General features: G+C 43.5%; 1 protein-coding gene across 2 annotated transcripts in view; it reads right to left on the bottom strand.

Moving 5' to 3' along the window:
* Nucleotides 1-13,876, bottom strand: part of LOC134338155 (PR domain zinc finger protein 1-like) — a 72,596-nt gene that overhangs the window by 21,983 nt on the left and 36,737 nt on the right. Inside the window, exons 1-2 of one of the 2 annotated variants that reach the window (XM_063033748.1) lie at nt 1,160-1,256; nt 783-1,032 (exon numbers count right to left, since the gene is read on the bottom strand). In XM_063033748.1, coding sequence (XP_062889818.1) covers nt 783-1,032; nt 1,160-1,168 — 259 coding nt within the window. In that variant the 5' untranslated portion in view covers nt 1,169-1,256. Of the gene's footprint in view, nt 1-782; nt 1,033-1,159; nt 1,257-13,876 lie in introns of those variants that run through there. The other variant, XM_063033747.1, reaches the window with a different exon arrangement.

The raw sequence follows: 13,876 nt of genomic DNA, 5'->3' as shown, positions 1-13,876 counted from the left end.
GCCGCTCTCAAACGGCTCGATACACGAAGTGGCCCAGTGCGTCCAATTCGAACGGGTTAGACATTTAACGTGAGGTTTGGAGCGGGTCTGCATTGTTTCAGCATAGCACTATCACCGCAATCACCGGACTTACTAAAGGGTGACTTGCAACGTTTAAAATATTGCTTAGCTCCCGTGACCCTTCTCCCTGCCCCCCGTTCTGTATTCAGCAAACGACCGGCTCTTGTCAGTCACATCCTCCTTCCCCGCTATCAAAAGTCCTTCTATGCTTTGAATTCTATACGTGACTGGGAAAATACTACAACAATAAACAGTCCCGTGGTGGGGTGCAGATAGAGAGCGTGGGGCAGCGGCTGCGAGATGAATTGACAGCGGCCAAAACCAAACACGGCCAAGGACAATCCCAGCTGGTGAAAACCGCTTGGACGCCGAAGGGACGCATCTTGCCGCTTGCTTGGAGGGGTGCGGGGAGAACAGGGTTAACCTGGGGCGGGGGGGGGGGGAGATGACCAGTAGAAGGGAGGGGAACTTTTGCAATTCTGTCGATAGCAATCAACCCAACTCAATGCCTCACGGTGGGTAAGACAGCAAACCACTCGGGCCCTACTTCGGGAAAAAGTTGCAGACCTTCTACGTTCCGGCTGTTTGAATGACCACTGCGAGGTGAGGGGAAGGGAGGTGGGGAGTTCTTATTTTAAACTGAACAAGAGTAGAAGCAAATTTCCATTCTCGGCAACTTCGATAAAAAAAATATATAGTTCAATTAAAAACGGAAGACTCACTGAATTTAAACATCACCATGTCGCTTGAGGGGTAATTCAATCTCTCGGCAAACTCTCGGCTGTACCAGACCAGCAACTCATCGCTGCGTGGGATTGGTTTCACTGTGTAGAAGTAAATGTCGGTGCCTTTCTGACAAGCGACGAGATTCTGCTCCGCCGCCGAGTGTGCGGGGTTCACGTACCGCATCCAATTACTCTTACACTCGTTGTAGCCGTCCAGAAAATGATGCAGCCGCCCGGAAGAATAAACCTACGGTGAAAATTACATTAACGTAAACATTGGGTGAATGCTTTAATGTAACGATCGAGTATCGCTGGCGTCCCTGATTCCATTAAAGAATCGGATCAGGCCAACATAATCAAAACAAGTTCTCAACCTGCTCCATGTAATCACAGGTCCACTCTGCGCTGTTCAGTGTTACGGCGAGCGCAACAGAACCGGGAGTACAATCACTCCTACGACTCCCCCTACGTAGCAACACTTGACAGGTCTGAGACTAACGCGGTCATGATAAGCGAGTTATTTATAAGAGCTGTCACGTGATAGGGTTGGATCTTTCTGTGCGTATTTCTTTCACGTCCTTTTTTTTAACAATCATTTACCCCACCCTATCTGACAGGCAAATCGCCTCTCATCTTTGTCTGATAAAGTGAATGCCTCTCCGGAGCAGGAAGTAGAACAGCAGCGTTCGAACAGCTGATGTAATTTGTTGTTTCTTTTCTGAATGAGGGAATAGCGGTGAGCCAGGGGATATTGAACAATCGTCATCATAGAATTTACTCTTCGTGTTGGATTCCTATCAGACTCGAGTCCGAAATCCTGCAGGAAGGAAACACTGAGGAACTCATACCAGACCGCCAAATCCCCGGTGGCGTTTTGCCCACAAACCTGCACTCTGAGACACCCGTTTTGCCTCCCGTGTCGTGTGCGTGATTCCCGCTCATCTTGGATTTAAACGCTGCTGAGGCCCATAGCACGATCCCGGAGCTGAGAACATTTCTGTCAAGATTTTTCTTTCTTTCCCCCTTCAACCCGCTGCCACCAGCTGGAGCACAGGTCCCATAGTTAAACACTGTACTGGGTCTCCCATTGTCCCCTACTCCTGGGGTGTAGGTCGCACAGATACTATGGGCATGGCTCCGTTCCCGTATGCGTCTCTCAGGTAGCCATGGGCATCAGCCTTCAATGGGTGCTCCTCCTATCTCACCTAGTCTGACCAAGGGTCTTGGTTCAAAATGTCAACTATCCATTAATTTCCATAATGCTGCCTAACCTGCCGAATTCCTCCAGCATTGTGTGTGTGTGTGTTGCTTTGAATTTCCAGCATCTGCAAACTGTTCATGTTTATAGACTGACCAAGGCACAGATCCTACAGAGATTGGCACCTGAAGGGAGGGGTCTCAAGAGTTGTGTCCCACTGGCAATCAAGACACAACTTCCAGCCCATGGTCTCCAATAAAGTACAGGTCCCGCAGTCCCCAACTTTCTCTGAAGCAGGTCCACAGCACCAAGCTGTTCGTGTCTCATTGAGCCCCACCGAAACAAAGCAGCAAAGCTCACTTTCGAATACCACGTTTGGCAGTTTCACACAGAGAATAAAACATTGAGACGATATGCAAAAACTTGACCAGGCATTGAAGCTTTTCGAGGCATGCCAGACATGAAGACAGCCATAAGAAGAGGTAGGGAAGTTTACTGGGGATATTTCAGAGTTTTACAACTCCAACTGTGGCTGCCAATGGCAGCTCCACTAGAAATGAAAAGAGCAAAGATTTAGAGCTGGAGGCAAAGGTATCTCAGAGGCTGGGTGAGATGTGGATTTGATCCTTGACTGACATTAATCCAGACTGTGGTAACATTTTGATCACATCTATCATAGAATTACAGAGGCAACTCAACACAAAGACTGTGCATTTGTCCCAAGCTGCCAATGTCAGCCCTTGTGCTTGATGGACACAAATGTGCATTTCCTTCTCAGAATATATTTGCATAAGTACAGTCTCACTTGTACCACACACAAACCAGCTTCCTCTGTGGACAAGGCACAAAATCAACAATGTATTACCAAATCAGGATGCTGTATGACTTGGAGGTGTTCCCATGCACCTTCTACTCTTGTTTTTCTTGGTGATGGAGCTCACAGGTTCAGGAGGTGCTGTCAGAATAACTCAGCAGCAGTCCATGTTGAGGGAGACAATGCCAGGGTTCTATGGGGAAGGACTATGTAGGGCCTCTCCACCACTACGCATGGAAAAATGGAGCTGGATGGAGACCCCCTCCCCCAGACTATGAAAGAGGCACAAGTATTATACATTATTTTTTTTCTTTAGAAGTTTATGCTACTGAATGTAACAACTATCAATGTAAAAGCTTTTTTTGCATTGTCTTTTTCCCCTTTATATATATTTTTTTAATTTTGTATGGCTTACTTCTGAAGTTTATAAAAATATAGCCCTGGTGGTGGAGGGAATGAACGTTTGGACAGTGGCTGAGGATTTGCCCCCAGTGGTATCAAGCTCCTTGAGAGTTGGAGATGCATTCATCCAGCCAATGAAAATATTCCATCACACTCCTGCATTGGGCCTTGCAGTTCAAAGTCCAAGGAAAATTTCTTTACGTTTGCGTTCAAATAAAGTAAATAGATTGCCACTGGTGGAGTTTCTTTGGGGTGTCAGGAGGTTTGTCTCTCAGACTCAGAATGAGAATCAGGTTTATTATCACTGGCATGTGACATGAAATTTGTTAACTTGGCAGCAGCAGTTCAATGCAATACATAATCTAGCAGAGAAAATAGTAATAATAATAATAATAATAAATAAAATAAAAATAATTATAATCAATAAACAAGTAAATCAATTACACATATTGAATAGATTTTAAAAAACATGCAAAAACAGAAATACTGTGTATTAAAAAAAAGTGAGGAAGTGTCCAAAGATTCAATGTCCATTTAGGAATCAGATGGCAGAGGAGAAGAAGCTGTTCCTGAATCGCTGAGTGTGTGCCTACAGGCCTTCTTACTCCTACCTGATGGTAATAGTGAGCAAAGGGCATGTCCTGGGTGCTGGCAGTCCTTAATAATGGACATTGCCTTTCCGAGACACCACTGCAAAATTTTCATCATGTTAGGGAGCCCTCAGGAACCAGAATGACCTGCACCTACTCTTGGCTTTGGAGGTCAGATGCCACAGAGTCATAAAAAAGTACAACACAGTAACAGACCCCTCAGCCCAAGGTCCACGCCGAACCATTTAAACTGCCTACGCACATCAAGTGGCTGATGTGTCCAGTGGGAACTGCAGAGTTCATCTTAGGTGTGACAGGAGGTGCTTGAAAGGTCAGGTGGGTGAATAATTTGGGAGATGATGTTCCCCTCTTTATGTTGCCTTTCTATGTGCCCATTGATTGAGGACTGGATAACAGAGCTGAGGTAACTGAGTCCTCTTCTGGTTGGGATGCTGGACCAGGACCAGGACCAGGACCAGTACTAGGACTTAACATTCACAATCTATGTCAGCAGTTTGGTGAGTGAATTGTGCAAATGAGTTGGGAACAGGAGTAGGGCATTAGTCCCTTTTAAAAGTTCAAAGCTTCATTTATCATCGAAGTATACAACTCTGAAATTCTTCTCCGTGTAGCCATGAAATCAAGAAAGAAAAGAAAGGCAACAAGGTCACTAACCCCCAAATCCATCCTCCCTGCACAAAAAAAACCAAACAAAATGGAACAGGCACATCGACCCCCAAATCCCCCTCCCTGCACCAAAAGTATGAGCAAGATTGGGCGAAACACACAGAATATAAAAAACAACAAGACTGATAAAAGTCTATAGTACAAGTCCACATCCAAAATGCAGAAAATAAATTTTCTTTGTTAATATGATTGCAACTGTTATTCTATATTCCTGTCTACCCATGGCAATCTAGAACCATAATATTTACAATTTAGCTGGATGAATCAAAAATTCTAAACGGGAATGCATATATGCAGTGATAAGGGAGTAACGAGGCTTCAAGAGGATGTAAAGAAACAGAATTCTGCAGATCACAAGCCCTGGCTACGTGACCACTGATGCCAGGCAGACAATCTCATAAGAGTATTGATAATGGCTGGGGTCACCCGTCTTGTAAAGACACTGCCGAGAAGGAGGCAATGGCAAACTACTTCTGTAGAACTTGTCAAGAAGAATCATGGTCATCGACCTTGATTGCCCATGTCATATGTCATGACACATAAGGATGATAATGAAAGAAACAGAATGAATGGACATCAACTTGGAAAGCAGAGTGTAATATGGAAAAAAATGTGGGGAAATCCATTTTGACAGAAGAATCCCAGAAATAATGTGTATTTGTTGAATGATGATGACTGCAACGTACTGATATTCAAAGGGACTTGGTTTCCCTATATGCATCATCATCATCATGTGCCGTGGTCATGACATAGGCAATCATGGTCTCATGACTATGATTGCCTTTGCCAAATTTTTCTACAGAAGTGGTTTACCATTGCTTTCTTCTGATCAGTAACTTTACAAAACGGGTGACCGCAGCCATTATCAATACCCTGCCGAGATTGTCTGCCTGGTATCAGTGGTCACATAACCAGGACTTGTGATATGCACCAGCTGCTCATACGACCATCCACCACCTGCTGCCATGGCTTCATGTGACCCTGATTGGGGGCTAAGCAGGTGCTACTCCTTGCCCGAGCGTGTCCTACAGGCTGGCGGAGGGGAGGAACACCTCGCACCTCCTTTGGTAGATGTGTATGTCCACACAAGCCACTGAAAAACCAACTCTAGGCACAGCAGGTAATAATGAAGAACAAGTGGTTGATTACAAGAGGATTTTAGGTACACTAGAAAAGCTATTTTATTACAGTGGTACTGAGATCGAACTGGACAATTCTTCTGAAATTATTCCCTGTTACTAGAAATGAGTTCCCAATTGCTATAGATAATTAACCAACCTGGTCCTCAGTTGCAGGTTGGTTGTAGGAGAGGTGAGATTGAGTAGGCTGAGCTTCTAGTCAGGAGTTAACACAATGAGGAGGACCTGTTGAACCACATGAAATTCTCAGAAGCCTTCTCAGGGTGGGGCATAGGATGTTTTCCATTGGGTTTGGGGAGCTTAGGACACAGTCACAATCTAAACCTTTTTTTATGCCATGGATCCCTACCATTGTCTGAGGGGTCCATGGACCCCAAGTTGGGAAGTAACCATTTAGGAGAGAAACAAGCGGAAATTTCTGCAAGAGAGTAGGGAGTATCATTTGAATTCTCTACCTTGGGTGTGTGAGTGAGTGAGAGTTTGTGTGTGTGTGTGTGTGTGTGTGTGTGTGTGTGTGTGTGTGTGTGTGTGTGTGTGTGTGAGAGAGAGAGAGAGAGAGAGAGAGAGAGAGAAAGAGAGAAAGAGAGAAAGAGAGAAAGAGGGTGCAGTCACTGATACCATTTAGAAAGGAGGTCTGGATACTACAGAGATCGAGAAATATCAGGTTAGGATAGGAAAAACAGCAATGTGGTGGGTTAGTCATACTCTTATTGAGAAGCCAAACGGTCTACTCATGTGCTTCACAGGTTGGGTTGTCACGGCTTTGAGTTCCCAATAGCAAGCGGGAATGTTCATACTTGTTTCCAAGAATGCTTTGGCAGCTTCGCTGGGCGGTGCTCTGCGTCCTGATCGTAACTAGGAGCAGAGCGACGATCCTCAGACCGATTAGCCTGAGGATTCCTACTCTCCTATAGATCTAGTTCGTGTGGCACCTCACCATCGTCCCAAACACCTCACACAAAACTCATGAGGTATTTTTTGCTATTACGTTAAAGTTTCGGATCGTCAAAACTAAACCAGAAAGTTGGTTCCCTTGATTTTCTCCAATGTCACAATAATTCCTGGCACATGCGTCGCTGTGGAATTGGCGGTTATCGTTGACCCTTTCAGGATTTCCTTGTAGTAACGTACCGCACCACACGGTCCATTTTCAAAGCAATTCTTTATTCTGAAGGCGGGAGAAATCGCAGTAACAAATAACTGCGGATATTCCCCGAGCTGGGATTAGTTTTAACTATTACTCACTCTTGGGAGGATTTCGCAGAGTTTCTGATGTCAACGGGTATCGTTATTCGAAAGAGTTGGAGCCGGGGTTATATAATGACTCGAATCAGCGGGCGTGAGGATGGGATGCCGTCGACAATGTAAAATGTAAAATGTAGGAGTGGGGAGTGCGACCTCAAGAACTTGTACACAGACACTCCGTTCCCCATCACCCAAACACCAAAAACAAAACTTTAGCCGCTGGCAGATCTGGCTGCGGTTTCCAGCCGTTCCAATGTACAGATTTTTTTTACCGATCAAGTTGCACTTGTAGTTACAATTAAGCAATTAATGCGTTAAAAAGGACTTCGAATCCGCCGCGTCCACTGCTTGAACTAAACTAAATAGAATTCGGTCAGGTCTAGCTCACAGTTTTAAATGCGAGGGGAGGAAAGGGGTTCAGATATCATCCGGCACGAATTAAATCAGGAAACCAGGTTAAATCATAAATTGGACAGTTTGAACGGAACATAATTCTTCAAGTGGGAAACTTCTGAAAAAAAAGCTACTTAATGGAGCTCCTTTAACGTCCGAATTGATTTAAACACGACAAATTGTCTTCGAAACGGAGTGGGCCTAAAGAACAGGAGGTAAAGTGACAAGGTGGACATTAGGGTTAAGATCAATCAGAACCGAGTTTATTATCGCCGGAATAAGTCGTGAGATTTGTTGTTTTGCGGCAGCAGTGTAGAATCAGATTCAGGTTTATTATCACCGGCATGTGACGTGAAATTTGTGCAATTACGTAAAAATACTACAAGTTGCATGAGAAATAAATTAAACTCAATAAGTTACAATGAGAAATATATTAAATACAATAAGAAACAGCTCATATTAGCATTCGTTTCCCCCATTTTAGAGGAAACGAGGCAACCAGGGAACTGTCTTGGCGGCAAACGCCCAGGAGAGGGCGATGAGTGAGCTGGTTTAGTGATGAACACTTAACCTGGATGTTATGTTTGTAGTACTGGGAAGCCGGGTGGTCGTGAATGACACACGCCCACACACACACACAGGAGACGGAGAGGTGAGGGACAAACGTGCAGCTGTTTATTTTCCTTGTAGAAGGGTCTTGGCCCAAAACGTCGACTGATTATTCTTTTCCATACATACTGCCTGGCCTGCATTGGTCTGGATTTCTAGCATCTGCAGCATCTCTAGTGTTAATGATTTACCCGGAATGCCTATGATTGAGGTGGCACGGTAGCATAGCGTTTCAATTCCCGCCGCTGTCTGTAAGGAGTTTGTACGTTCTCCCCATGACTGCATGAGTTTCCACCGGGTGTTCCTGTTTCCTCCCACAGTCCAAAGACCTACTGGTTGATAGACTAATTGGTCATTGAAAATTGTCCTGTGATTAGGCTAGGGTTAATCGGAAGCTGTTTGGTGGCACCAGCTCGAAGGCTGGAAGGCACTGTATCTCAACAAATAAATAAATTACATTCAGTGGAAGCTTGATGGCAACATATAAGGGTCAAACATACATTAATACATAACACTGCCCCCTCACACATTCACCATGGAGCAAGCAGCGTTCTTGCTCAGTTGCATGCCCGGCAAAAAATAAAACACAAAGTTGGTCAAGGGTACTTTGCAAACAGCATAGTGGTGGCTTACACTGAAGTAGAAGGGCCCATGGTGAACTTCAGAACACAACACGCAGGAATGCAGCTGAGTGAGTTCCCACACATTCAGGCAAAGTTCAGATTTCATGTTCTCATGGCAGGAGATATTTAAACAGACAATTAAGTAGACAGTAATACTTACAAACTGATGGAAGAACTCAGCAGGACAGGCAGCATCTATGGAAAAGAGGAAACAGTTGACATTTCAGGCTGCTTCATCAGGAGTGATGAAGCATTTCGGATCCAAAATTCTGCCTGACTTGCCAAGTTCCTTCAGCATTTAGTGTGTATTACTCTGATTTCCAGCATCTGCAGACTTTCTCTTGTTTAAGTAGACAGAGTGGATACAATAATATGCAGTGAGGCAAATGGAATTAGTGTAAATGACACTGGGAACAAAATGGCCCAATTATGCACTTTACAAGTCTTGTGGCTTTACAACTCTAACATACTTCAGAGTGACCTGCACATCAGCAAAAAATGGTTGCTGTGAACAATTTCAGTAACAGGATCAGGGATTCACTCATTTACGCATTATAACCAGTGCAGGTGGGCCTGTGAGAAAGATATGAGGTGCTGTTAAATGCCATAAAATCATTAACAGCCAAAAATGTTCATCAACTGTAACAATATCTACCAAAATAAGAAACAGTTAATATTTCAGGTCAAGGACATTTCTTTGGCATTGACTCTCCTCTCCCTACCAATGTTGTCTGACCTGGTGAGTATTTCTAGCATTATTTATTTTTATTTCAGATTGACATCATCCGAGGTTTTTAACTTTTAGTTTTTAAATAATGCTGCTGTAACAAAAGAATTTCCCACTCAGGATCAATAAAGTACTTGTTATCATTATTATTATTATTATTATTATTATTGTTATATTCCATCTTATCTTTCTCAACTAATTACTGGGAAATTTTTAAAAAAAAGAATATTGTGTTGAATTCTGGTCACTTACCTACAGGGAAGATTGAAAGAGTACAGAGAAAATTTTGCAAGGATATTGAAAGGACTTGAGGACCTGAGTGGTCAGGAAAGTTTGAGTAGGTTAAGACTTTATTCCCTGAAGCACAGGACAATGAGGGGAGATTTGATAGAGGTTTTCACAATAATGAGAGTAAAGATGGGCAAATACAAACAGGCCTTTGGGTTGGGTGAGACTGGAATGAGAGGTCATCCCTCTTTTTCTCTGGCTATCCATCCCATAGGATGATGATGGTTCCTTTCAGTCAGTTAGTGGGGATACCCCACTCCTCAGAAAGGAACAGCGTGTGTGTGAGTGGATTTTAGGTGAGCAGGGGGTTGCACAGGTCCAGACCCACCCTCTCGACATCCCCTCCCGGATCCAGCAGCATGATGGAGTCCAAGACGGCTGAGGGAGGTTCTGTTGCAGTGAATGGCCAGACCAAGCTTCGATGCAAGGGATGCCCTTTCCGCGCTTCACGGCACGTGTTCGCTAGATGGCCGTTGACCCTACGAGAGGGTTCATCCGCCCTTTGACAGGTCTTGTTTTTCATCCTGCAGGATGTCTAACCACCCTCCTCACCAGACAAGCCTGGTGGGGGAGCCAGTTTAGTCGCCGACCACCCGACCATGCGACGGGTAGTACTGGGTTACATGGTTCCAGTAGCACTCCGATGAGTGACCTGACTAGAGGTCATATGTTCAGAGTGAAAGGTGAAACATTGAAGAGGAATCTGAGAAGGAACTTTCACTCAGAGGCTGGTGCAAGTATGGACAAGCTGCCCGTAGAAATTCAAAGTTCAAAGTAAATTTGTTATCAAAATACAGATACGTCACCATATACAACCCCGAGATTTATTTTCTTGTGGGCATACTCAATAAATCTATAGAATACTAATGACAGGATTAATGAAAGACCGCCCTACTGGGGCATTCAACCAGTGTGCAAAAGGCAACAAACTGTTCAAATACAAAAAGAATAATATAATAATAATAAATAAATAAATAAATAAATAAGCAATAACTGTTGAGAACGAGATGAAGAGTCCTTGAAAGTGAGTCCATTGGTTGTGAGAACATCACAATGATGGGGCAAGTGAATTTGAGTGAAGTTATCACCTTCGGTTCAAGAGCCTGATGGTTGAGGGGTAATAACTGTTCCTGAACCTGGTGGTGTGAATCATAAACCTCCTGTACCTTCTTCCTGATGGCAGCATGAGAAGAGAGCAGGAGCTGGGTGGTGGGATCCCTGATGATGGATGCGGCTCTCCTGCAACAGTGTTTCATGTTAATGTGCTCAATGGTGGGGAGGGCTTTACCCCTAATGGACTGGGTTGTGTCCACTACTTTTTGTTGGATTTTCTGTTCAAGGGCATTGGTGTTTGATGCAGCCAGTCAATATACTCTCCATTACACATCTATAGAAGTTTGTCAAAGTTTTAGATGTCCTGCCGAATCTTCGCAAACTCCTGCAGAAGTAGAGGCGCTGGAGGTTCAATTGAAACATTTAAGAGAAGTTTGCATAGGTACATGGATGGGAGGGGTATGGAGGGGTATGGTCCAGGTATGTGTCGATGAGTCTATGCAGAATAATAGATGGATCAAAAAGCCTGTTCTTTGCTCTCTCTGACTCTATGATTCTAAACTTGTCAATGTTGACATGGAGAGTGGCAATGGTCTTTTGTCCAAATTGGATACTCTAAATAAGCAGGATTCTTGTAAAAAATTTCACTCAGCCATCCCCGGAGCAAATCTTTGGTGTATTCTCACAAGGAAATCCTCTCTTAGATAAGTTGAGCATAGCTGTACACATAGTTGATGTTATCCCAGGCTCTACATAAAGACAGTCAGATCTCTTTACTCATCAACTCAATTTTCCCACAAAGGCTTTCCTAATCTCTTGCTGCATCGAAATGATCAATATAAAAGGACACATGTCTCGTTTTGAACATTAATGTTATCTAGACATCTATTGCTTAAAAATATTCTATTTGCACGTTGTGCACTAAAGGAGATGACTTCACATTTTTCCATCAGTAATCTTCTTGCCACTTACTCAGCTTGTCCCCTTCCTCCGGATTCAGATTCAGATTCAGATTCAGATTGATTTATCACAAGAACATCACAACGTACAGTGAAATGTGTCATTTGCATTAGCAACCAACACATGCAAGGATGTGCTGGGAACAACCCCCAATGGGTCTCCACATAATCAAGCACCAATATAGAAAGCCCCACAATGTTCAACAACAAGATAAGACAAGATTACAACAGCAAGAGAAACCCCTTCCCACCTGCCCACTCTCTCACTTCCCCTCAAACATCTTGCGACTTACACACAATCAGCCTCTGTTTCATATCAGAGGCAGGTTTGGAAATGAACATCCTCAGCTGCCAAGGAGAGAAGTACAGTAGTTTAAATATGCATTTCTTATCCAATCTCTGATCTTGACTACCCCTCAAAAGAGGGTAATTCTCTTCACCAGAATAGTTGCCGACGAAAAGAGGCCAATATTCAGACTGAAACAGAACTCTTATTGAGTCACAAACAGAAGGCAGACAGTGATTTTTCAGCAAAGGTTTGTCTGCACTTCTTCGTACCCTGCAGGATGTTGGAGGTGTAGTTACAGTTCAGATCCTTTCATGGTTAATGTAATGATGCATTATCGGTCTGTCCCCCCGTCCTGGTTTTTAATCATCAAGCCACCACTTTGCAAACCCAACCAGCAGGATTGGGTTGATTAAACAGCCAGGCTGATCCACTCTCCATGGGAAAGAGTTGCACATTTTCCCAAGCCTTGGAGACTGAAAACCTTTCAAAGTTCAAAGTAAGTTTATTATCGAAGAGTGTATCTGTCACCATATACAACCATAAGGTTTGTTTTCTTGTGGGCATTCACAGTAGATGCAAAGAAGCACAAACAAATCAATGAATAATGACACACAAAGAAAGACAGACAATAGATGTGCAAATTAAATGATAGGCTCAAATGAATCCACAGACAATCATTTTTCTCCCATCTACCTACTTCCCAATCCTTCATCTCCTACAGCCTTTAATCCCAATTTTGCTCTTTCACCTCAACCCTAACTTTCCACTTTCCCCTCAGAAATGATAGAATCTTTCCTGTAATACCATGGGCTCGTAGCTTGTTACGCAGCCTTATGTGTGGCCCCTTGTCAAAGGCCTTCTGAAAATCCAAGTACACAGCATCAAATAATTCTCCTTTGTCCATCCTGCTTGTTATTTCTTCAAAGAATTCCAACAAGTTTGTTAGGGAAGATTTTCCCTTGAGGAAAGCATGCCAGCTACTTCCTATTTTATCATGTGGCTACAAGTACCCTGTGGCCTCATCCTTAATAATCGACTACAACATCTTCCCAACCACTGGGGTCAGACTACCCAACCTACAGTTGCCTTTCCTCTGCCTCTCTCTCTTCTTGAAGAGTGGAGTGACATTTGCAGTCTTCCAGAACCAATCCAGAATCTATCAATTCTTGAAAGATCATTACTAATGCCTCCATGATCTCGTCAGCCACCTCTTTCAGCATTCTGTGGTGTCCACCATCTGGTCCAGGTGACTTATCTACCTTCATAGCTTTCAGTTTCCCAAGAACCTTCTGTCTAGTTATGGTAACTTCACACACTTCATGACCCCTGACACCTGGAACTTCCACCGTACTGTTAGTGCCTTCCACATTGAAGACTGATGCAAAATACTTATTCAGTTCATCCGCCATTTTGTTGTCCCTCATTACTACCTCTCCTACATCTTTTACCCGTGGTCCAATATCCACTCTCGCCTCTCTTTTATACATTATGTATCCGAAGAAACTTTTGGTATCCTCTTTAATATTATGGGCGAGCTTTCTTTCATGTTCCATCTTTACCATCTTAATGACTTTTTTAATTGCCTTCTGTTGTTTTTTAAAAGCTTCCCAATCCTCTAACTTCCCACTAATTTTTGCTGTATTATATGCCCTCTCTTTGTCTTTTATGTTGGCTTAGACTTCTCTTGTTAGCCATGGTTGTATCATCTTTCCTTTAGAATACTTCTTCCCCTTTGGGATGTATATATGCTGCAACTTCCAAATTTCTTCCAGAAATTCCAGCCGTTGCTGATCTGCCATCATCCCTGCCAGTGTTCTTTTCCAATCAATTCTGGCCAACTCCTCTCTCATGCTCTGTAATTCCCTTTATTCCACTGTAATACTGATACATCTTCCTTCTGCTTCTCCTTCTCAAATTTCAGAATGAATTCAATTATGTTATGATCACTTGACCCCTAAAGGTTCATTTACCTTAAGCTTACTAATTAATTCTGGTTCTCTGCACAACACCCAATCCAGAATAGCTGATCCTCGAGTGGGCTCAACCATGAGCTGCTCTAAAAAGCCATCTTGTAG

Source organism: Mobula hypostoma, chromosome 26 (genome assembly GCF_963921235.1).
Source record: "Mobula hypostoma chromosome 26, sMobHyp1.1, whole genome shotgun sequence".
Classification (NCBI taxonomy): Eukaryota; Metazoa; Chordata; class Chondrichthyes; order Myliobatiformes; family Myliobatidae; genus Mobula; species Mobula hypostoma.
Note: the sequence above shows the minus strand (reverse complement) of the source record. Positions and strands in the feature narration are given on the sequence as shown.